The sequence below is a fragment of the Pygocentrus nattereri genome, chromosome 14 (genome assembly GCF_015220715.1).
Source record: "Pygocentrus nattereri isolate fPygNat1 chromosome 14, fPygNat1.pri, whole genome shotgun sequence".
In the NCBI taxonomy this organism is placed as follows: domain Eukaryota; kingdom Metazoa; phylum Chordata; class Actinopteri; order Characiformes; family Serrasalmidae; genus Pygocentrus; species Pygocentrus nattereri.
In genome coordinates this window covers 28,186,284-28,208,904 of record NC_051224.1, presented here as the reverse complement: position 1 = coordinate 28,208,904, position 22,621 = coordinate 28,186,284, and the positions used below count along the sequence as shown (strand labels likewise).

Below are 22,621 nucleotides of genomic sequence, written 5' to 3'. Positions count from 1 at the left end.
CAATTTTGCTTCCCCAAAGAACTGTGTTTAGAAAAAAAAGTGTGATGAACCTTTTAAAGGTTTAGAACTTTCTGTAGCAATTTTAATTCTTGCTAGAACCTTTATATTTTGCAAACATTGTATAAACTTTTAGAAGGTTCTTCACACACACATAATTTATAAAAATGGCTGCCTAAAGAACTATCCACCCAAAGATTTGTTAGGCAACCAAAATCATGCACAGAACCCAAACTGGTACTTTTATTTTTAATTCTGTAGCCACTAAATGGACTACATATTTCAATGCCTTCCTCAGCCAGCAGGAGGCACAGCAAAGGTAAAGGCAATAGGAGCTGGGCTGCAAATAGAAACGTTCTGCTACTGCCTCTTTTGGTAAGACCACATAGGTCTCAAATGAACAGTTACTGAAAAAACATACGAGGAAACAGGTGAACACTGGACATTTTCTCCTTCAATGACTACTTTTTATCCATGCTACACAGTGACCTTGTGTGTTCTCCACAACTGTATTCTCCCTGGTCAAGAAAATGAGGCAGAACAGATTTTTCGGTGTCTTTGTGGTTACTTCAATTCAGCAGCTAGTGTGAACACTCTATAGGACCTTCCTATACTGCCCTTTATGGAGTATACACTCTTCTGTGTATGCTCAGTGACCTGTTAGTATTTATATTTCAGCATATCTTTCCCCCCAGTTCAGTTTACTGTTCTTTAGTGTCCCTTCAGGCAGATACACAGCCCTGTGAATTTGGAATCCTGGTAGAGCTGAATTTGACCCTGAGAATAGATAATGGCCCTGTTGTAAAGACTTCAGTGGCTTTGCAGTGCTGCTCGATGAGCTTATTTATACCTTGTATTAGTAGGTTTTTTAATGTCTGGACCATATCTATATGAAGTTTCGTTCCAAAATGCATTACACACCACTTTCAAGATTTTTTATTTTTTTTTGGTTAAGTTTTTCCCAGGTGAAAAGTACATATTGTTTTCATAATCTGTTCTTCTAAAACATTATAAAATCTGGAGATGAGGTGGGGTGTGTGGAGTCAATACAACTTACAAAATATAATTTAAATGCATTATAGTACAATTATGATCCTGGACTAGAGGTACTGACGTGTATCCTTGAGGGTACCACCCCAGTGACAAGAAGGGTTCCTTTATTTCTGAGAGTGCACTATGATTTTAATAAATAAATGAAAATGTTTTCCATTATACATCAGCTGGTATTCGTTTCAAATACGCATCATATCATATCTATAATTGTTACAAATATGTATACAGCATTTTGGAATGAAATTTTTCATATGCACTTTGGCCAGATTCCATTTATAATTTTCATTAAATTGTGTCGACAGTGTAACCACATGAGATGCAATTTTGTTTTCCTGCCATTTTTCCCCCTGCTACAACACGTGTCAGCTGGGAAGCTTTCATCGGCCCACTGGAGTGCAAGAAGGTCCATCGGAGTTTCAAGATAACTCCAGCCTTATGTATCATCTTGCTCTTCCTTGTTTATCCAGTCACTTGATAGTCAGGACTAGGCAGTAACTTTCACTAAAGTTACTGTAAACAGATATACTAAATGCACACTTGTGTTGAATGTGGTCAAGATCGGTCTCTGACCACCTCAGAATCCAATAATGCAACCTGACATTTCATGAGGCCAAGACATGTCCAAACGTGATCTGATCCATAAAAGCACATGTTGATGCAGTGTATAAACAGCATCTTTGTGACACCAGAAACAGTTAAAGCCATCATAACAAAGCACCTCATGAAAATACACCACCCTGTGTGTAAATCAGTGCTTATGCAATGACACTTTAAATTAAAGTGTTAACACATATGCCAGGATACAAAGGACTAGAGGGCTAGAGGACTTCACCAAGACTACCAGGAACCTCTGAGGCTTATGTGTTATGCCACATATTGATGTGGACAGAGCAAATAGGAGAGGGGAAGAGGACAGGGTAAAGTCATGAGAGAGATCAGGGGTCAAGTGTCAAAGGCTGGGTTGAAGTAAGTTTTGCCTTACCAGTGGGACCAAACAGACACACTGTCACATGTTGTTTAAAGAGAGGTAAAGTCACTTGTGAACTCTATCCTGCAAAGATAAAGGATGGGGCAAAAACACATTATGCACACAGTGTATCTTTACTCTGCAACAGGGCTATGCATATGAAAAATACTTATATGTATTATCTCCTAAGGTTTAAGTTGTAGCATATTGTCTTGGTGCTAAGGTCTGATTTTGATGCATTTTACACACTTTTTTTGAACAGTTATTTTATAAACAACCTAATTTTTAAAGTTAAACTAAGTCTAACAAATTTTATTTTCATATTTACCAGTTCAGCCTGTATTGCTGTAAAAAAGGTGCGTAGCTGGTGAAAGCAAACAAAGCAGACTTGAATAACAGAACAGCAGTATAAGAACTAAAACTTAGAGTCTCGGTAGCTGCTTTCACACAGGATCTAAGTGCCATCTCTGAGTGAGTGAAACAAATATCTGGCTTAGCAGAGTTGTTAGTAGCTACTGATTTGCACCTTGATGTGGTTGTAGATCCCTTTAATTTTGTTGTGGATTCTGTAGTTTGCTGTGAGTTACTGCGTGATGTTAAATCCCCTCTCACATTCATTTTCAGTCATAAGGTAATAGTCATGTTTTAAATAGAAACACAAGATCGAATGTAAATGATCTTGTAAAGATCAGTTAATTTAATTTTGAGATGTAGCCTTAGAAAGCAGTTTTGTTTATATTCCTTTTTAGTTACATCTTCCAAGAAGTTATCTTGTTCAACAAGCACTGTCTTTTAGGGAAAAAAAGCATTTTGAGAATGTTTTTACTTCTTTTGAAGTCAAAAATAAATACTAAAGTTATATCAGCATTTCTTTTCCAGTTCTATAGCAAAAAACGTTTCATACTGTCATGCAAAAATGTCATATTGCATTGTGAAGTTTGCATATTATTACATCTCTGTTACTGACTGCAACTGTTTACAGACTAATCAAGAAGCACTGATGTTAACAGCCGACATACACTCTAAATTTTGAAACAAGCATGCCTACTGGCTCACAGATGCTGGTAAGACTGACTACTTAAGTATTCATATCTGACACTGAATTAAAAGGCAAAAAACTACAGAATCCTGACTTGAATTGAATGTGCACTAGTGCTAGTATTCTTCATATACAATAAATATTGTTGCGGCAGTGTGCGAAATTGGCTAACTGCTAATTTACTTGTCAACAATGCTTGCTTCAGTGGCACCAAAATGTTTGGTTCAACAATTCTTCTTTAGGAAAGGCCCTTTTCTGGTTTGGTAGATGTGAGACCTTACACATTTCCTCAAGTGTTGTCGGAGAAATGACGAGTAACAATTCACTCTTCACTCTTTCCACCAGTCTCTTACAAACTAACTTGTTACAGTGTCATCCCAGACCAGTGCAGCATAGATAGTTAAGAATATTATAGACAGAAGCTCACCCGTTGAATTTGAGTGTCTATATTTCCCTAACAAACAGCATAACATTATACTAAGTTTATTTTTATGCACGCCCCACAATTAGGGTAAAGTATTTAAGGACTGATTAAAATCCCCAGGTTAACCCATTCCTCATGGGTTAAGAAAAGCTTACATAGCTTTAGCTTGCAGGTTTGTGCTAGAGTTTTGTTCCTCTCCATAGCTCCCTGTGACTTCATGCGAACGCAGTAATGGAGCTTGTGTATTACTTTCGAGCCCTGATTTGGAAAATGTTAAAGAAAATGGAGGACTGTGTAAAAGACGTGAAAGGCTGGATGTCACGTAACTTCCTCCTATTAAACAGTAACAAAACAGAGGTTCTCCTTCTGGGTCCAAAATTAGCAAGAAGTAAATTACCAGATTTAACCTTAAATCTCGCCGACTTTCCAGCCACACCTGGCTCAGCAGCAAAAAAATCTTGGCGTTATAATAGATTCAGATTTATCATTCGATCAACACATAGGCTAGGACAGCTTTTCTACATCTTCGCAACATTACCAAGATAAGAAATGCCCTATCCCTGCGTGATGCGGAAACACTAGTACATGCCTTTATTACTTCCAGGCTAGACTACTGTAACGCACTACTGTCAGGATGCACGACCAGGAATTTAAACAAACTCCAACTAGTCCAAAACGCTGCAGCCAGAGTCCTCACTAAAACTAGAAAATTTGAGCATATTAGTCCAGTGCTATCATCACTTCATTGGCTGCCTATTAAATTCCGTATTGATTATAAAATCCTTTTATTGACTTATAAAGCCCTGCATGGTCTTGCTCCCGAGTACTTACAAGACCTTATTTCTCATTATGAGCCATCACGACCACTCAGATCACAGAGTGCTGGCTTATTAATAGTCCCCAGAATTCAGAAGGTTTCAGCTGGGGGGGAAGAGCTTTTTCTTATAAAGCCCCCAAACTCTGGAATGACCTTCCATAAACTGTTCGGGACTCAGACACAGTCTCAATCTTTAAGACTAGGCTGAAAACTCACTTGTTCAGTTTAGCTTTTGGTAGCTAATGTTCCCCCTTAGATAAAGGCAGCAGATCCAGGGGTCCATGGACACAGGGAATTATAGTAAACTGAGATGCTGGTGCTGTCGTCCCGCTGCTCGCACGCGGTCACTCAAGTTTGTGGACAGTGGAGCGGAGGGATGCCAAATTGTTTCAGAGTGCTGCCATGTCTGTGTGTCCTTCTGGTTCTCTCCTTTTAGTTAAGCTGTCATAGTCAGATCTGCCGGAGTCATTAGCCACACTCTGTAAATGTTTACATTCCCTGTTTATGTACAAACGAATAGAATAAAACTAATTCCATTTACCTGCTTTCTTTCCGAGTATACACTCACCCATATGTCCGGCTGGACAATGAAGGACGACCGACTGCTGAGCCCTCCTGCTACCCACTTCAGACCAGGTGCCCATGCCCCAGCTGCCACCACCTGCCTTGGACAAGCTGCCCACCCTACGCTGAAGTTCTCATATACTCCTAGTTATTCCTAATACCAATATTACTGCTATTAATATTAGTAATATAATCACTTGTAGGTAGTTTGACCAGAGGAGGATGGGTCCCCGCTGGTGAGCCTGGTTCCTCCCAAGGTTTCTTCCTCAGTTCTGAGGGAGTTTTTCCTTGCCACTGTTGCCCCTGACTTGCCCACCGGGGGGGTTCTGTACATTCTTACAGTCCTGTTAAAACTTTGTCTTTTCCGAAATTCTGTAAAGCTGCTTTGTGACAACATCCGTTGTAAAAAGCGCTATACAAATAAATTTGATTTGATTTGATGATTTGGACCAGTCAGATCCTACTCAAGATATCCACCTCATCTACAGAGCAACAGATTCAGTAAAACAAAGGCACTGCTGTCTCTGCCAGAAGTACAATCCTCCATAACATTATCTTCATTCCCTTATCTACCCATCCCCACCCACTCCCTCTCTCTGCAGTGGGGAACAAGAACACAGCTCCACACAAGCCCTAGAGCCCCCAAGACTGCTTCTCTACCGATAGCAGACCCTGTGCAGGAAGCATGCTACAGATATGAGTGAAGCCATGCAGTTATATAAGTCTTTTCTGTCTTCATGCAAATCGCAAGGCTAGCAGGATGTCACAGAGGAGAAATTACAAGTTATTATCCTTAGTAAAAACAGCCTCTTTATTGATAGCCTGCCCACCACTTACTTGTATGCAGACTTCTAAAAAAAAACAAAAAAAAAAACCTAGTGTACATACAACCCCAATTCCAATGAAGTTGGGATGTTGTGTAAAACATAAATAAAAACAGAATACGATGATTTACCAATCCTTTTCAGCCTATATTCAATTGAATACACTACAAAGACAAGATATTTAATATTAAAACAGATAAACTTTATTGTTTTTTGCCAATATTCACTCATTTTGAATTTGATGCCTGCAACACGTTCCAAAGAAGTTGGGACAGGGGCATGTTTACCTCTATTACATCACCTTTCCTTTTAACAACACTCAATAAGCGTTTGGGAACTGAGGACAGTAATTGTTGAAGCTTTGTAGGTGGAATTCTTTCCCATTCTTGCTTGATGTACAACTTCAGTTGCTCAACAGTCTGGGGTCTCCGTTTTCGTATTTTGCACTTCATAATGCGCCACACATTTTAAATGGGAGACAGGTCTCGACTGCAGGCAGGCCAGCCTAGTACCCGCACTCTTTTACTATGAAGCCACGCTGTTGTAACACGTGCAGAATGTGGCTTGGCATTGTCTTGCTGAAATAAGCAAGGACGTCCCTGAAAAAGACGTTGCTTGGATGGCAGCATATGTTGCTCCAAAACCTGTATGTACCTTTCAGCATTAATGGTGCCTTCACAGACGTGCAAGTTACCCATGCCATGGGCACTAACACACCCCCATACCATCTGATACCAATCTGGACAGTTTTTTCCTCTCTGGACCGGAGGACACGATGTCCATGATTTCCAAAAACAACTTGAAATGTGCACTTGTCAGACGACAGGACACTTTTCCACTTTGCGTCAGTCCATCTCAGATGAGCTCGGGCCCAGAGAAGCCGGCGGTGTTTCTGGGTGTTGTTGATATATGGCTTTCGCTTTGCATGGCAGAGTTTTAACTTGCACTTGTAGATGGAGTGACGAACTGTGTTCACTGACGAATTTTTTCTGAAGTGTTCCTGAGCCCATGTGGTAATATCCGTTACAGAATGATGTCGGTTTTTAATGCAGTGCCGCCTGAGGGATCGAAGGTCACAGCATTCAATGTTGGTTTTCTGCCTTGCCACTTATGCCTGGTTCACACTACATGACTTTTTCAGTCGTCAGGCTTTTGTGCTGTTCACACTACATGACTGGTTGTGCTGTAATCGCAAATCTTTCAGTTGTTGTGGCTTTCACACTATATGACTGATCGGCAACACGGGCTCATGAATTAAATGACTTTCACCCTGGGGAATCGCCGACTCATCTGGCTGCTGTCCAAAAACACGAGAACACACAAAAACTAAACTCTCGTGAGAACTAGCAATACCACGTAGAAGGTAGGTTCTCGACTCTGTTGTGGTACAGGTCATGACACGTCAAAAAGGCACTGGTGTTCAAAGCTCTATCAACTGTTCTTCCATTTCTTGTGTCCAAGTAGAGCGAGAACCTCTTGTAGCCATTATTCTGTTTGTGTACTCCTCGACTGTCGCGCAGAGAGAGACGCGGTTCACTCTCTACGCGTTCCCATTGGCTGTAGCTAGACGCTGCTGTTGACTCACAGTCGCTGACTGGGCTGGATATTAAACATGCTAGACATTTGCCAGGCGTCTGCGATTAGTCGGTGACCACTCTGCGACAGCTCGGCGAGCGTCTTTCAGCCGTTCACACTACACGACTGATCGCCAAGTGATCGCTGATTTGCCTCCGACCACAGGTTTCTGTCAGCGATCTACAAAAAACAGTCGGCGACTGAAAAACCAGGCTAAAATCGTGTAGTGTGAACTAGGCATTACTTGCAGAGATTTCTCCAGATTCTCTGAATCTTTTGATGATATTATGGACTGTAGATGATGAAATCCCTAAATCCCTTGCAATTGCACATTGAGAAACGTTCTTAAACTGTAGGACTATTTGCTCATGCAGTTGTTCACAAAGTGGATGCTCCCTTTCAGGCATGCTCACTTTATACCCAGGCATCAAATTCAAAATGAGTGAATATCTGCAAAAAACAATAGTTTATCCGTTTGAACATTAAATATCTTGTCTTTGAAGTGTATTCAATTGAACATAGGTTGAAAAGGATTTGCTAATCATCGTATTCTGTTTTTATTTATGTTTTATACAACATCCCAACTTCATTGGAACTTCATTGTACATTGCATCTATGTAACGTAAGTCCACCTTAAAAAAAATCTAATAATCTAAATTATTCAGCTACACAACATAAAAGAAACCGGCTTTTCATGTTTTTGTTGAACACAACATGTGAACATTCACAATGCAGGGTGGAAAAAGTATGTGAACCCCTAGACTAATGACTTCTCTAAGAGCTAACTGGAGCCAGGAGTCAGCCAACCTGGAGTCCAATCAATGTGATGAGATTTGATGTGTTGATTAAAGCTGCCCTGCCCTATAAAAACAACACACCAGTTTTGAGTTTGCTGTTCTCTAGAAGCATTTCCTGATGTGAACCATGCCTTGCACAAAAGAGCTCTCAGAAGACCTACGTTCAAGATTTGTTGACTTGCATGAAGCTGGAAAGATTTACAAAAGTATCTCTAAAAGCCTTGATGTTCATGTGTCCACAGTAAGACAGACTGTCAGAGACAGTGGACAGTGACAAATGGAGAAAGTTCAGCACTGTTGCTGCTCTCCCTGACCCTGTGGTTGTCCTGTAAAGATGACTGCAAGAGCACAGTGCAGAATGCTTAATGAGGTGAAGAAGAATCCTAGAGTGTCAGCTGAAGACTTACAGAAATCTCTGGCACATGCTTACATTTTTGTTGACAAAAAGAAAAAAACACTGGTGCATGTTTGAAGTTTGCAAAAGAGCACCTGGATGTTCCACAGCACTACTGGCAAAATATTCTGTGGACAAATGAAACCAAAATTAAGTTGTTTGGAAGGAACACACAATGCTATGTGTGGAGAAAAAAAGGCACAGTACATCAACATCAAAACCTCATCCCACCTGTAAAATATGTAAAATATGGTGGAGGGGACATCATGGTTTGGGGCTGCTTTGCTGCCTCAGGGCCGGGACAGATTGCTGTCATCAACGGGAAAATGAATTCCCAAGTTTATCCCAAGACATTTTGCAGGAAACAAGACAATGACCCAAAATATAGAAGTAAATCAACAACAGAATGGCTTCAATAGAGGAAAATATGCCTTCTGGAGTGGCCCAGTCAGAGTCCTGACCTCAACCCGATTGAGATGCTGTGGCATGACCTCAAGAGAGCGATTCACAACAGACATCCCAAGAATATTGCTGAACTGAAAGTTTTGTAAAGAGGAATGGTCCAAAATTCCTCCTGACCGCTGTGCAAAAGGGAATTTGGTTGAGGTTATTGTATCCAAAGGAGGGTCATCCAGTAATTAAGGTTGACATACTTTTTCCACCATGCACTGTGAATGTTCACATGTGTTCAATAAAAACATGAAAACATATAATTTCTTGTATTGTATTAGTTAAAGCAGACTATGTTTGTCTAATGTTGTGACTTAGATGAAGATCAGAACACATTTAATGACCAATTTATGCAGAAATCCAAGTAATCCCAAAGGGTTTACATACTTTTTCTTGCAACTGTATTGTTATCCAGCCTATGCTGACAACTACATCTTCGTTTGTTTAAACTGTCTGATTTTTAAAAATGTCAGAGAAAGAAACAAAAAAGACAGGGGAAAAAAAAGAGAGCTGATATTCCCACCTGAAATGTTTGTGTGATGGAGGTTGGCAGTATGGATTGGACACATGGCGGTGCTCAGATAAGGCTCTTTAAATACACATATCTGAAAACACTCATCAAAGTTGTCATGCCTCAATTGTATACCAGTCTCATTTTCTCATAAGGCATCTTTGCTCTTTTAGCTTCAACTGCCACATGAAAAGTGATTAAGTTTTTTGAACAGGTTTGTGAATAAATACTGTTTATGTAGGTACAACACTGACCTCTGCTCCTCCTCCAGCTCTTCCTTGGTCATCATCGTGTCAAATTTCATGGCTTTCTTTTTGCCAGGTTTGAAGCTTGGAGTTTTGCCTTCAGCCTCCATGGGGGCAGCTGCCACATCTGAGAGAGACGAAAAAATAAAATGACATAATTAAAATGATGCTCGTCTGAATGCTGACAGGATAGCGTTATGGCAGTATTGTGCAATCTTATCCGCAAAGGGCCAACGTGGCTGCAGGTTTTCATTACAACAAATGAGGAGCACACATGATCAGTTCTTTGAAGACTTACCAATTGATTAAGCAAGTAAAATGAGGTGTGTTCTGCAAGGTTGGGAATAAAAATGTGCAGCCACACTGGCCCTTTGCGGATAAGACTGGACAAACCTGTGTCATGGTAAATATGTAGAGATAAAATTCACTTTATTAGCAATCTAAAAAATATTTATTTCCTGGTTCTGATTCATCAAAACATGTCATCTGGCAAATATAAAAATGATACTATTGGCCATTTTATTTAAACACAGTAAATAGGTTTTCTCTATATTGGAAATGTAATGGATCAAGAATATGTTTCTCTCTGTATATGAGTGCTAAATAAGTAGTACAAAAATAGTAGAAATAGTAAAATATATATATATTTTATACATATATATATATGTTCAACATATAACAATCCATGTCCAGTATTTACTGAATGAGTATTAGTCTGTCGGTCACATATCTAGAAATAATCATAAGAGGAAAAGCATAAACTGATCTTACATCAGCCATTTTACTTTGAAAATGCTATGGTGAAAAAACATAAGCATTTCTGTACATCAATGTCTCATAACTCAAAAAAATGAAGTTAGCTTTTATGAGAATTAGGGTGTCTAAGAATTACACCTAGTGACAGTTAACTGCATGCTGACAGCAAATGTAAATGTTGACAAAACATGTACAGGGAGGCATGTGAAACTCAGTTCTACTCAAGCTTCAATGCACAGCTGGTAAACACACAGCTCTAGTGTGAGTGTGTGTGTTTGTGTGAGAGGATAGTTCAGTATGTGTGCTGTTATTGTCAGTCAGAGCCCAACCCTACACTCCAAACACTTGCTGTAGTTTGAATATGCTTTCCCACTGGGCAGTGCAGGATGGTACAGTATGGTTACAAATCTGAATCCAGAAATAGATGTACCCTGGTCAAGGAGTATCTGCATCCATTTCAAATCACAGAACACTACTCATGAAACTAGACTTCTCTGGAGGTTGTGTAGTGCGGTGGTATGATTTCCCAGTAGTAGTAGTAGCAACAACAGAGGAGCTTCATTTTCTGATTTAGTTCTACATTTGTTTTACACAAAGCCACAGACAGTGACTGTGGCTAGCACTAGGCTGCACTATGACTGCAGGACATGGAAATACGATGTAATGTTTGCTACTAAAAGCTGTCATAATCTGCAAACACTTTTTAGTGCACTATAAGGCACCTAGAAAAACCATGCTTCCTGTTCCTTGAACAGTTCTATACAGGCCGATAGGAGGAATAAATATAATTCAATTAAGCCAATCATTCTACACAGGACACTGAGGTTTGATCCCAGCTCAGGAGCACACATTGCTGTGCTAATATTAGACACTACTCCTACTACATGTCATATATGAGCATGGAGAATGTCATTTGAGCTGGTTCATCGTGGCAATCTTTAACAACATGTTCATCATGGATATTCACCTCAGTAATGATAAAAATACGATTAATTGTGTAACCCTAGTCTGCACCTTTTCTAGTACTACTCGTATGTCCCAGCAGAACCAAATTCAGCATGCTTAATCAGGTATGGTACAGTTCACTTGCCAGTGGAAAAAACAACAAAATGGTATGGTGGGTAGGTATGACAGCTGTGGTATCTCCCACACAGCTCTCATTCTGGGCTTTAGTTTATAGAGAATGGTGTGATGAAAACAGCTTATGGATCAGAGTGGTCAAAGAAAGATGGTAAGAATCGTACAAGCAGACATACAACAACTAGTCATGTTTTGTTGTGCAACTGCTGAAGACTGTGAGGTGCTGACACGGAACAAGAAAGAACTAGACAGCATATCTCAAGTGAGCACAGGAGCAAAACTGGACTGATGAGGAGTGAAAAAAGTTCCACTTGCATCATGCTGATGGATGGACTGAATTTGGTGCAAGCAACATGAATCTATGGAGCCATCTTGTTTGGTGTCAACAGTACAGGCTGGGGGTGGCAGTGTGATGGTGTGGGCATTGCTTTTCTGCACACACATTAGGGCTCATGATACCCACTGAAAAACGTCTGAATGACAGCATACCTGATTATTGTTGGTGACCTACAGAATCTCATTAGGCTTCTAATAATTCGTGCTAGCAACATAATGACGTGTATGGTATCTGATCTGTCATCACCACTCAAACAATGTGTTTATTGCAGAAACTCATTTTATGATAAAAATACAATTTATCATATACCCTGCTCTGAATTGGGCCAATGTGATTAATAACAACATGAACAAATAAAGGTTCTAAGGGGATTTTAAAGAAATTTTAAAGAAAACATTGGTATATTTTACATACCATTATGCTCCACAACAGGTTCTGGAACTGGTTTTGAAACTGGTTCAACAGTTGCTTCTACAGTGGTCTCAGGAGAAGATTCTGAAGCTGGTTCAAGAGTGGATTCTGAAATTGATTCTTGGGCAGGTTCTGAATTTGGTTCAGGAGTGGTTTCTGAAATTGGTTCAGGGGCAGGTTCTGAAACTGCTTCAGGGGCTGCTTCTGAGACTGGTTTAGGGGCCTGTTGTGAGATTGGTTCAGGGGCTGGTTCTGAGATGGGTTCAGGGGCTGTTTCTGAGATTTTTTCAGGGGCCGGTTCTGAGACTGATTCAGGGGTCAGTTCTGAGACTGATTCAGGGACTGGTTCTGGGGCTGGTTCTGAGACTTGTTCGGGGGCCAGTCGTGAGATTTGTTCAGAAACTGGTTCTTGGGCTGGTTCTGAAATTGGTTCAGGGGCTGGTTTTGAAATTGGTTCAGGGGAAGGTTCTGAAACTAATTCAGGGGCTGGTACTAAAACTGGTTCAGGGGCAGGTTCTGAAACTGCTTCAGGGGCTGGTTCTGAGATTGGTTCAGGGGCTGGTTCTGAGATGGGTTCAGGGGCTGTTTCTGAGATTTTTTCAGGGGCCGGTTCTGAGACTGATTCAGGGGTCAGTTCTGAGACTGATTCAGGGACTGGTTCTGGGACTGGTTCTGGGGCTGGTTCTGAGACTTGTTCGGGGGCCAGTCGTGAGATTTGTTCAGGGGCCGGTTGTGAGACTGGTTCAGGAGCTGGTTCTGAAACTGGCTCAGGGGCTGGTTCTGAGACTTGTTCAGGAATGGGTTCTGAGACTGGTTGAGGGGCTGGCTCAGAAACCAACTCAGGAGCAGTTTCTGACACCAGCACAGCAGAAGGTTTTGAGTCCAGTTGTGGGGCAGCTTCTGAAACATGCTCAGGGACAGGTTCTGAGACTAGCTCAAGCATAGATTCTGTAAGCGTCTTCTCTGGGGTCGGTTTGAGCTCTGGCTCTGGGACAGGCTCAGAGGTGGGCACTTCCACAGTTGCAGAGGTTGGGATGACTTCAGGTAAGGGCTCCTCTACTGGGGCAGCCTGCAGAAAGCACACAAGGGATAAAGAATTGTGCCAGTAAATACTGTGGTCAAATTAACAAACATTTACATATACACTGAGTTACCAGTTTAGTAAGTGCATCTACACTGAACTGCCACTCACTGGCTGTTTCATCAACTACGTCTGCCATTAACGCACACCTTGTAGGTACAAAATTACTTACTGTACTGCCTATAATAAACCAGCAACTGATGTATAACACATCATATCATATATTCTGAATTAGTATTAAGCTTAATGGTATTTTAGAAAAATATGATTGTTTAGAATTGCATATTAAATATTCTCCAATGATTAAATAAATGATTCAATTAAATTACATGATAAAGCAGATCTTTTGCAGAGTTGATGCATTGTTGCATAAAGGTTATCACTTTTGGTTCTTATAATGAATACATTTATTTATTTTCAATCTTAATGTGCTCTTACGAAAACTGACCACTACTTAATCAACTGTCACACATGGTCAAAGCTTGACCTTTGAGGTATGCATAGCTTTATCACAATATCCAGATCCCTGAGCATCACATCACTTCATATATTTGGCACTACATCACACTGGGTTTCTGAGATCTATATGATGAGAGCTGTCAGTTGCAGTCTGTTGTTGCTTCCTCCTTCACTGCTGTCCTTCATCACACACCTGTTTTTGATGCCAGCACAAAGCATCCACCCTTTAACCCACCTCAAACTGTCCAGTTTTTCTCTGGCCATGACAGGTTAGGGCTAAAATTACAGCCACATACTGAAAACATCCACTCTACTCAGTGTCAGGAGGTTAAAAGGAATAACACACAATTCAGACAATGCTAATAATTATTAGCATTTTTTTAAGCATTGAATTGTCTCTCTGCCAGCCTACAACAACAAAACACTTGTCTCTGGCTTCTGTTACAAATTCAGCAACTGCTTATAGCAGTTAGCAAAACTGAGTAACAAGCCTAGCGTTAAATGAGTTAAAATCACTCATGTGACAAAAGGCCTAGAGAGGAGGTAAAACTGATTGTTAGGTGAGGCTGGTAGTGTAAGAGAATAGTTCACATTTCTCTTCACTTCTAGAATGTTTAGCAACGCTCAAGTCCATTCTATCAGCTTCAGAACAATTGAAGAATTAAGTTCAGCAACATTTCATATATCCATCCATCCATCCATCCATTTTCTAAGCCGCTTCTCCGTCAGGGTCGCGGGGGGGTGCTGGAGCCTATCCCAGCGGTCATTGGGCAGAAGGCAGGATACACCCTGGACAGGTCGCCAGTCCATCGCAGGGCAGACAGACAGACACAGACAGTCACTCACACACTCACACCTAGGGGCAATTTAGCATGTCCAATTGGCCTGACTGCATGTCTTTGGACTGTGGGAGGAAACCGGAGAACCCGGAGGAAACCCACGCAGACACGGGGAGAACATGCAAACTCCACACAGAGAGGACCCCGGTCGCCCGGCCGGGGAATCGAACCCAGGCCCTCCTCACTGTGAGGCGACAGCGCTACCCACCACGCCACCGTGCCGCCCACATTTCATATAAATCCTGTATTAATAATGCATTATAAATGCATTTCTAAGACATTATACGGCATACATAATACCAAATAAATGTGAGCATGAGCTTACATAATTGCTCTTAAGTAGTTAGAATTACATGGGTAACACTTTATAAAGCAAGAGTATACAACTTCATAAATCTTATTCATTATAATATCTGTATATAATATTCTTATAAACAGATATTATAATGTTTTATTGAACCTGACTTGAAGTTATATGCTCCATATGTGTCATATATGTAATTTAAGGCTTTAAATGAGGGGAGATACAGCTTAGTCATTTGTGTTCCTATCTTTAGGAACTCTAGGATTTATTGAAAAGAAAAAAGAAAATAGTATCTCACATCCTGTCTGCCGTGATGCAGAAATATATGAGTGTCATAGCATGTCAGAGTGCATTACAACATTTACGTTTAAAATATTCTTTTGAACACATAATGCGTCAAGAAACGCAACATTATAGAATTATTTACTTTTGCTTTAGAAAGTGTTATACATGTCACAATAACAACTTTTAAACAATTATACAAGCTTATGCCAGGCATTATTGGGCATTATGTATGCCACATGACCCCTTATAAATGCATTTATAAAACATTATGAATATAGGATTCATAGGAAGTGTTACCATAAATTCAACTCAGTTGAGGTGAAATAAGATGTAATGATAAATTGTCACCTTATGTCAGAATATGCTTTTCTGAGAATGTTGTGCATATCATCAGCACTTAAAGAACTCTGACCTACTGAAGTTTTCAAAGAAAGAGCATAATTAGTCCTGTTTAATTGGACCGCATAGCAGTAGGTGAAATGCTGAAAACAATTATTTTACTCATAATTTCTGATAAAGTTTGTTCAAATATGGCACTACTAGTGTTTATTATTATCTATTCCAACTTTTCAAACATAGTGAATATGAAATAATATGTCAACTGCTTATAGCTGGATATGTGGTTGGATAGAATGATGGCTACACCGCAGTGTAGTGACGAGATTGGATTCAAGTCTGGTTTTGAAATAGCAAATCACTCAGGGAGCTGTTCATGATTTAAAACATTTTGTCATTCAGCCTCATCTTACCAACAGATGGCAGAGAAACGATGTCTCACATAACTTCCCACTCGTGTGTGTGTGTGTGTGTGTGTGTGTGTGTGTGTGTGTGTGTGTGTGTGTGTGTGTGTGTGTGTGTGTGTGTGTGTTTAAACACTGAAATACCATGGCACCATCTAAAATCTCAATACTGCCTGAATGGTAGTCACCCAGCCTGCCAACGAATTCCTCAGCTATTAACACATCCCAGTGCTTCAACATCAACAGACTTAATCTTAGGGCTTTTGACATAGCCTTTTGATACATGCATCCCTTTAACATGCCATGTAAGTCATGAGTCCTGAAAACATCTTATTTGGTGTTAGCTGTAGGATCCTGTCAAATAAAGAATAATGTTGGTCATCACAGTTAAAAACTTATTCACACCAATTACAATTTTTTAGATTTCTGAGAAAACAGCATATTTTTTTTAGCATCATCAGGTCAAGTTAGCATTATAACTTTAGGTAAAGATCAGGTAAATTTAGGTAAAGCTTTTCTATTGCTACCTCGATGCTCACTTATTTAGACAGCAACCATGACACCAGAATTCTGATTGGTCAGCCTGACCTTTAATGCATTCATGCAATTCAAAGAATCATGCTGGCACTAATTAAACAGTCCATCAGTTTCAAAATCAATGTGAAAGACCCCATTGATATATATGTGTGTTCATGTAAAAACCTTCCGGTGCATTTAATTTGTCCATAAAAAATGTTTTCTGTAAAAACGATTTTTCTGCACTTTGTATTTCCTCTGTTGGAATCAAGTTTGGCTGTGTTGGAAGTATCAGTGTTAAGTTTTTCTCAGTGAGTCACAGCCCTACTCCGATATTTCTTCTTTACAAACTACCAAGCTAATTATTTTGATTGAAGTGCTTCACTTAAGATGAGCATCTACAAGTAGGCCATCATGCTCACACCACTCCACTACCCCAGCCAACAACATCACAATGGGACACAATGGGAGTGTTTGCTACTTCAGGCTCGATTAGTTACAGGATGGTTTGGATTCGTTCTTTTTTTCTCTCTGATATCCATTCCAGCATTTTTTGCTGATACCTGGTATTTTCTGTCCCAACACTTGGTTTTGGATCTGTGCTACCTCTAATAGTGATAAGTAAAATATGAACATATTTTTAACTATTTTGCAATACTTATACTCAACAAAGGCAAGCCTGTGAGTAAACAGGCCAAAGCATGTAGCCTGGAAAAAGGCCACTGAATACATTCTACACAAAGCCTTCATTCTAGTTCTGGTTTACGTCTTACAGAAAAGGCATTGTGTTCTGCGCAGTGAGTAGGGGCAATGTACTGTCAGTGTCTATCTGCCGAGATGACGTATCCTTAGAGACAGCACCAACAAAACTAAGAACATAAATATGGTGTGTGTGCGTGTGTGCATAAATTTCAGCATATTAGAGTTCTGGATGGAGGCCTGGATTTGGAGTCACACACAAAATTAAAGCGGAAAAACACACGACAGGCTGATCCAACTTTGATGTGATGTTCTTAAAACCAGTCAAAATGAGGCTCAGTATTGTGTGTGGCCTCCACGTGCCTGTATGACCTCCCTACAACGCCTGGGCATGCTCCTGAAGAGGTGGCGGGTGGTCTCCTGAGGGATCTCCTCCCAGACCTGGACTAAAGCATCCGCCAACTCCTGGACAGTCTGAGGTGCAACATGGCGTTGGTGGATGGAGCGAGACATGATGTCCCAGATGAGCTCAATTGGATTCAGGTCTGGGGAACGGACGGGCCAGTCCATAGCTTCAATGCCTTCATCTTGCAGGAACTGCAGACACACTCCAGCCACATGAGGTCTAGCACTGTCCTGCATTAGGAGGAACCCAGAGCCAACCGCATCAGCATATGGTCTCACAAGGGGTCTGAGAATCTCATCTCGGTACCTAATCGCAGTCAGGCTACCTCTGGCGAGCACATGGAGGGCTGTGCAGCCCTCCAAAGAAATGCCACCCCACACCATTACTGACCCACTGCCAAACCGGTCATGCTGAAGGATGTTGCAGGAAGCAGATCGCTCTCCACGGCATCTACAGATTCTGTCACGTCTGTCACATGTGCTCAGTGTGAATCTGCTTTCATCTGTGAAGAGCACAAGGCGCCAGTGGCGAATTTGCCAATCCTGGTAGTCTCTGGCAAATGCCAAGCGTCCTGCACGGTGTTGGGCTGTGAGCACAACCCCCATCTGTGGACGTCGGGCCCTCATACCATCCCCATGGAGTCGGTTTCTAACCGTTTGTGCAGACACATGCACATTTGTGGCCTGCTGGAGGTCATTTTGCAGGGCTCTGGCAGTGCTCCTCCTGTTCCTCCTTGCACAAAGGCAGAGGTAGTGATCCTGCTGCTGGGTTGTTGCCCTCCTACGTCCTCCTCCACGTCTCCTGGTGTACTGGCCTGTCTCCTGGTAGCGCCTCATATGTATGTATGTATGTGTGTATGGTGTGTGTATGTATGTATGTATGTATGTATGTATGTATGTATGTATGTATGTATGTATGATATATATATATATATATATATATATACACACACATATACACACACACACACACACACACACGTACATACATACACACACACACACACACACACACACACCATACACACATACATACATACATACAAATAAAAATAAATAAATACATAAAAATAAACAAAAAACCACAAGTACATATCTTCATGGTATTGACTGGGTCAGGAAAAGCTTGTACCTTTTTCAACATTTGAATAATACTTAGAAATTAAACACATAGATCTTTACATAGATGAAGAGGGGGTGTATGCTAGTTAGTGGGGAGACTTTTCAGCTTCTCAAAATATGCAATCAAAGGATTCCAAGTTCTGCGGAATTTTACAGAAGCCTTTCTCTAGATATAAACTTTTTCTAGTTTAAGAAAAAGCATTAGATTGCAGAGCCACTGTGAGATCTTCGGTGGATATGGAGATTTCCAATTAATCAATATCCTCCTTCTTGCCAGAAAGGACGCAAAGGCCAAGGTCTCCTTAATCCTATTTGGAATTTTTGAGTCTGTGTTAATCAGCCCAAATAAACATAATTCAAAACTTGGCACAATTTCTAGATTAATTTGGGCACATGACGAAGATCTATTCATGACGTTCATACCTGATTTGCAAGTTTCTTCAGGTATAGTCAGACCCAACTCTTCGTTCCAAGCTGTGTGAATTTTCTCTAAACAAGTATTGTGTGGGGGAGCGATTTTGTTATAAATTCTTGAAATTAAGCCTTTATTTATCATGCGTAATTCAAGAATTTCTACCAGGGGAGTTTTTGGTGGCAGAGAAGGAAAATAAGAGCATTGTTTATGCCTAAAATTCAGAATTTGAAGGTATCTGTAAAACGAAGAAGGTGGTAATTGGAACTTGACTCAAAGATCAGAAAAAGAAGCAAAGACTCCATGTATAATGACTCAATGTATAGATCCGCAAATTTACTTTTTGTGCCAATTGTTAAAGATCCGGTCCATAATAGCAGGAGTAAACAGGTGATTTTTACAAATAGGACCAAGATTAGAAAAATCAGTGAGACCAAAATGCCACCGAAATTGGGACCATATCTTCAAAGTGGATCTAACAACAGGGCAAGTTGTACAAGTCAAAATGGGTAGAGGGAAATTAGCTGTTATTAGAGCTGAAAGTGAGGATGAAGTACAAGCATCAGCTTCCCAACTACACAAATTTAACTGTGGGGACTGATGCCAAAGTACTACCTTCTACACATTAGCTGCCCAATAATACTGCATAAAGTTAGGAAGAGCCAAACCACCTTATTTCCTTTGTTGTTGTAATAGGCTCTTATGTATCCTGGAGGTTTTTCCACCCCACGTAAATGACAGTATAATACTATCTATTGTTGCCTTGTCTTGTTGCCCTAAAAAGGGGAAAATATTCTGAGTTTAACCCATTAGTAACTACAGAGACTTTGGGAGATGTATATAACAAGCGAATCCATGATATAAACTTAGGGCCCAAACCAAACCTTTTCAGTACTGCAAACATATAATCCCATTCCACTCTATCGAATGCTTTTTCTGCATCAAGTGATCTAACAATCTCTGGCAATTCTGACAGAGGGGGCGAATGTATAAAGCTAATTAAAATGTATTTTTAATTAGATTTGAAATGCTGCATTGTTTTTAGTGCTTTAAAAACATCAGAAGAAAATTTAACATTCAAACCTTTTTTTAGCGGTGGGGTTTCAAATGAGGGGGGGTAAACGTAGGCTAACTTGATACTGGCCATGTTAAGGAGTTTGTAGGATTTTTAGGTGCATTTCTTCCATTCAAGCTCTTGTTCAGATGACAGGTGGATCATTAGAGTGGGATAACAAATTATGAAAGAAACAGACGAACTACAATCTGTAATTGCAGAATTACAAATTGCACTTGTATGGTAAATGGATATATAAAATGGACAATGAGTATAGATACAAGATAAGTGTGCTCAATAAAGTGCTCAGTCAGTGTATGTCTACGATTCAAAAGAAAAAATATAGAGCTTTAGCTCCGCAGTACTACTTAGTAAATGTAATGCAAAATCGTTGGTGCCTCTCAACAGTCTCTATCAAAACTATCTACAGAAATTAACCATTGGTGCCTCTCATCGGTGCCTCTCAACATTCCCTATCAAAACTATCCACAGAAATTGCCAGTGACATTTGCAATACCAGGCATTATGTTATGCACTAGCATCGGCAACACTGCTGGCACCAATATCTTACTTAAGTCGGCTTATCTAACTTAGCGAGATGAGCTAACTCACCAAGTTAATTTAGCACACCAAACAAGCTACAGCATTGCCAATTCAAAAATAAAAGTTGTGTAACTCACAAATATGCATACTTTATTGTTGATATGTTATCTCATTTAAGATGTCTTTTAATCAAAAGATGGGAAAGTCAGATGAGAGTTTTTCTTATAGTATGTGATTATTTTTTGTTTGTTTTTTTAACTGAGGGGTGGCATCCCCTCCTTTGCATTCCCCCTCAAACCAGGCCCTGTTTTTGATGCACTTCCCCATAGCTGCTTCAATATAGGGAAATTTATTCAGAAGAGCCCCACAATAGAAATTCCACCCCAAGGTTCTGTCTGTGGTGTACATCTGGGGCTTCTGTTTGTCTGCATTTTAGTTCCTTTAAACCTATGTCTGAAACTTCCCAGACATAATTATTTAGTGAATTTAGAACTTTAGCACCTGTTGTTGACACAGGCATTTAACTGAGCACAAACAGCATGTATAATCTCCACAGAATAGCAGAATACCAATAGAGTGGGACACTCTGTAGAAACTGCACATGAGCATCATGGCAAATACAGAGCATCAGCGACAGGGGTGCAAAGCTCCCCAGCACAGGGCTGTGGAACAGTGGAACTCCATTACCTGGAGTTACTGTAGCCCCATCCAATACCACTGGGATCAGGTGGAGTAATCCAGTACTAATTATCCAACATCAGTACCTGATCTCATTTATGCTCATACTAATGTGGCAAAATCAATCAAAGCCTAATAGCAACATGGTACTCTTACTGCAGCAAGAGGACAAACAAACTCCCAATTACTACCCTTCATTATAGTTCATCCAGCATAGTTTATCCAGCGTTTCTTTCAAATGATGGGTATTCATTTTGAGTTTGTTCTACCTTTTACTGCAGTAAGGATAGATAGTGAGTCAAGTATATATAAGTCACAGAAGTGCTGTCTTGTTTTGTGAACATAAGCAGAATGGACAACATTCACAAGTGGAAATGTTCAAGAATGCCATTCCCCACCCTGTCGTGTGAAGCACTTCTGTTCATGTGAAGGTACTCCTCTGGGCACAGGGAGAAGGCCTAGACTGGGTGACGAAAAATGACAGTACACATTTTCGAATTTGATATGTAAAGAAAAACAGCACAACTATCAACAATTTAATCAACCAGTCTCCATGTGTTTAAATTGTTCCACACCCATACAAATCATCAACTTTTCACCACTGGGTGATATTTAACTGCTAGTCACAAAGTACGTCAAAAAGGGAAATAACAGAAGCTGGCCAAGAGAGAGAAATTCCAACGCAGGCAGGTCAGAGGAACACTGACCAATCAGCAAGAAGGACAAGATTCCACAGCAGTCAGCTGTGAGGAGTGCAACAGAGGAAGACAGAGTTAAGGAATGTTCTTGAGGACTTTCCCATTTCAGACCTTCTTTTGGTTAGTACCTCCAGCACCCAGTGATCTAGAGTCACTAGTCTTAAAATAACACAAACGTTTTAGCCAGTGACCTCAAAAACCCCACTTGGGCCTGCGAGCTACATATAAAGGAAATGTCCAAAGTACAAATTCCAAAGGTTATGCGTTTACACATGTTAATAGTGTCTAGCCAAATCCAAATATACTAGAGAAGGTGGCGGATAAGGTTTCTGTTGCCACTGATTCTGAACCTGCATCTTGAAAATGATCGGCTTGCCAAAACCGGTCTCTGTGTATTTTGCTACCACTTCCTCATGCTCACACCTTGCCTTGTAAGGAAGGCAGCAACTCTGGAACACAACAAACTTAAAGAGGTGGGCTTAGGGAGGTGGGTGGTGGGGGCAAGAAAATGCCAGAACAGCAGTTGAGTGATGCACATGGAATGC

The 22,621-nt window shown here is 40.5% G+C and overlaps 1 protein-coding gene across 6 annotated transcripts in view; it reads right to left on the bottom strand.

Moving 5' to 3' along the window:
* si:ch73-366l1.5 (FILIA-N KH-like domain-containing protein) overlaps positions 1-22,621 on the bottom strand; it is a 51,767-nt gene that overhangs the window by 20,774 nt on the left and 8,372 nt on the right. For 4 of the 6 annotated variants that reach the window (XR_001858725.2, XR_001858726.2, XR_005131386.1 and 1 more), the window contains exons 2-3: positions 12,245-13,310; positions 9,667-9,784 (exon numbers count right to left, since the gene is read on the bottom strand). Coding sequence is in view for 1 of the 6 variants with exons in the window: in XM_017716971.2 (XP_017572460.1) it covers positions 9,667-9,784; positions 12,245-13,310 (1,184 nt within the window). In the remaining 5 variants the exon portion in view is untranslated. Of the gene's footprint in view, positions 1-2,032; positions 2,102-9,666; positions 9,785-12,244; positions 13,311-22,621 lie in introns of all 6 variants that reach the window. The other 2 variants (XR_001858727.2, XR_005131385.1) reach the window with 1 other exon arrangement.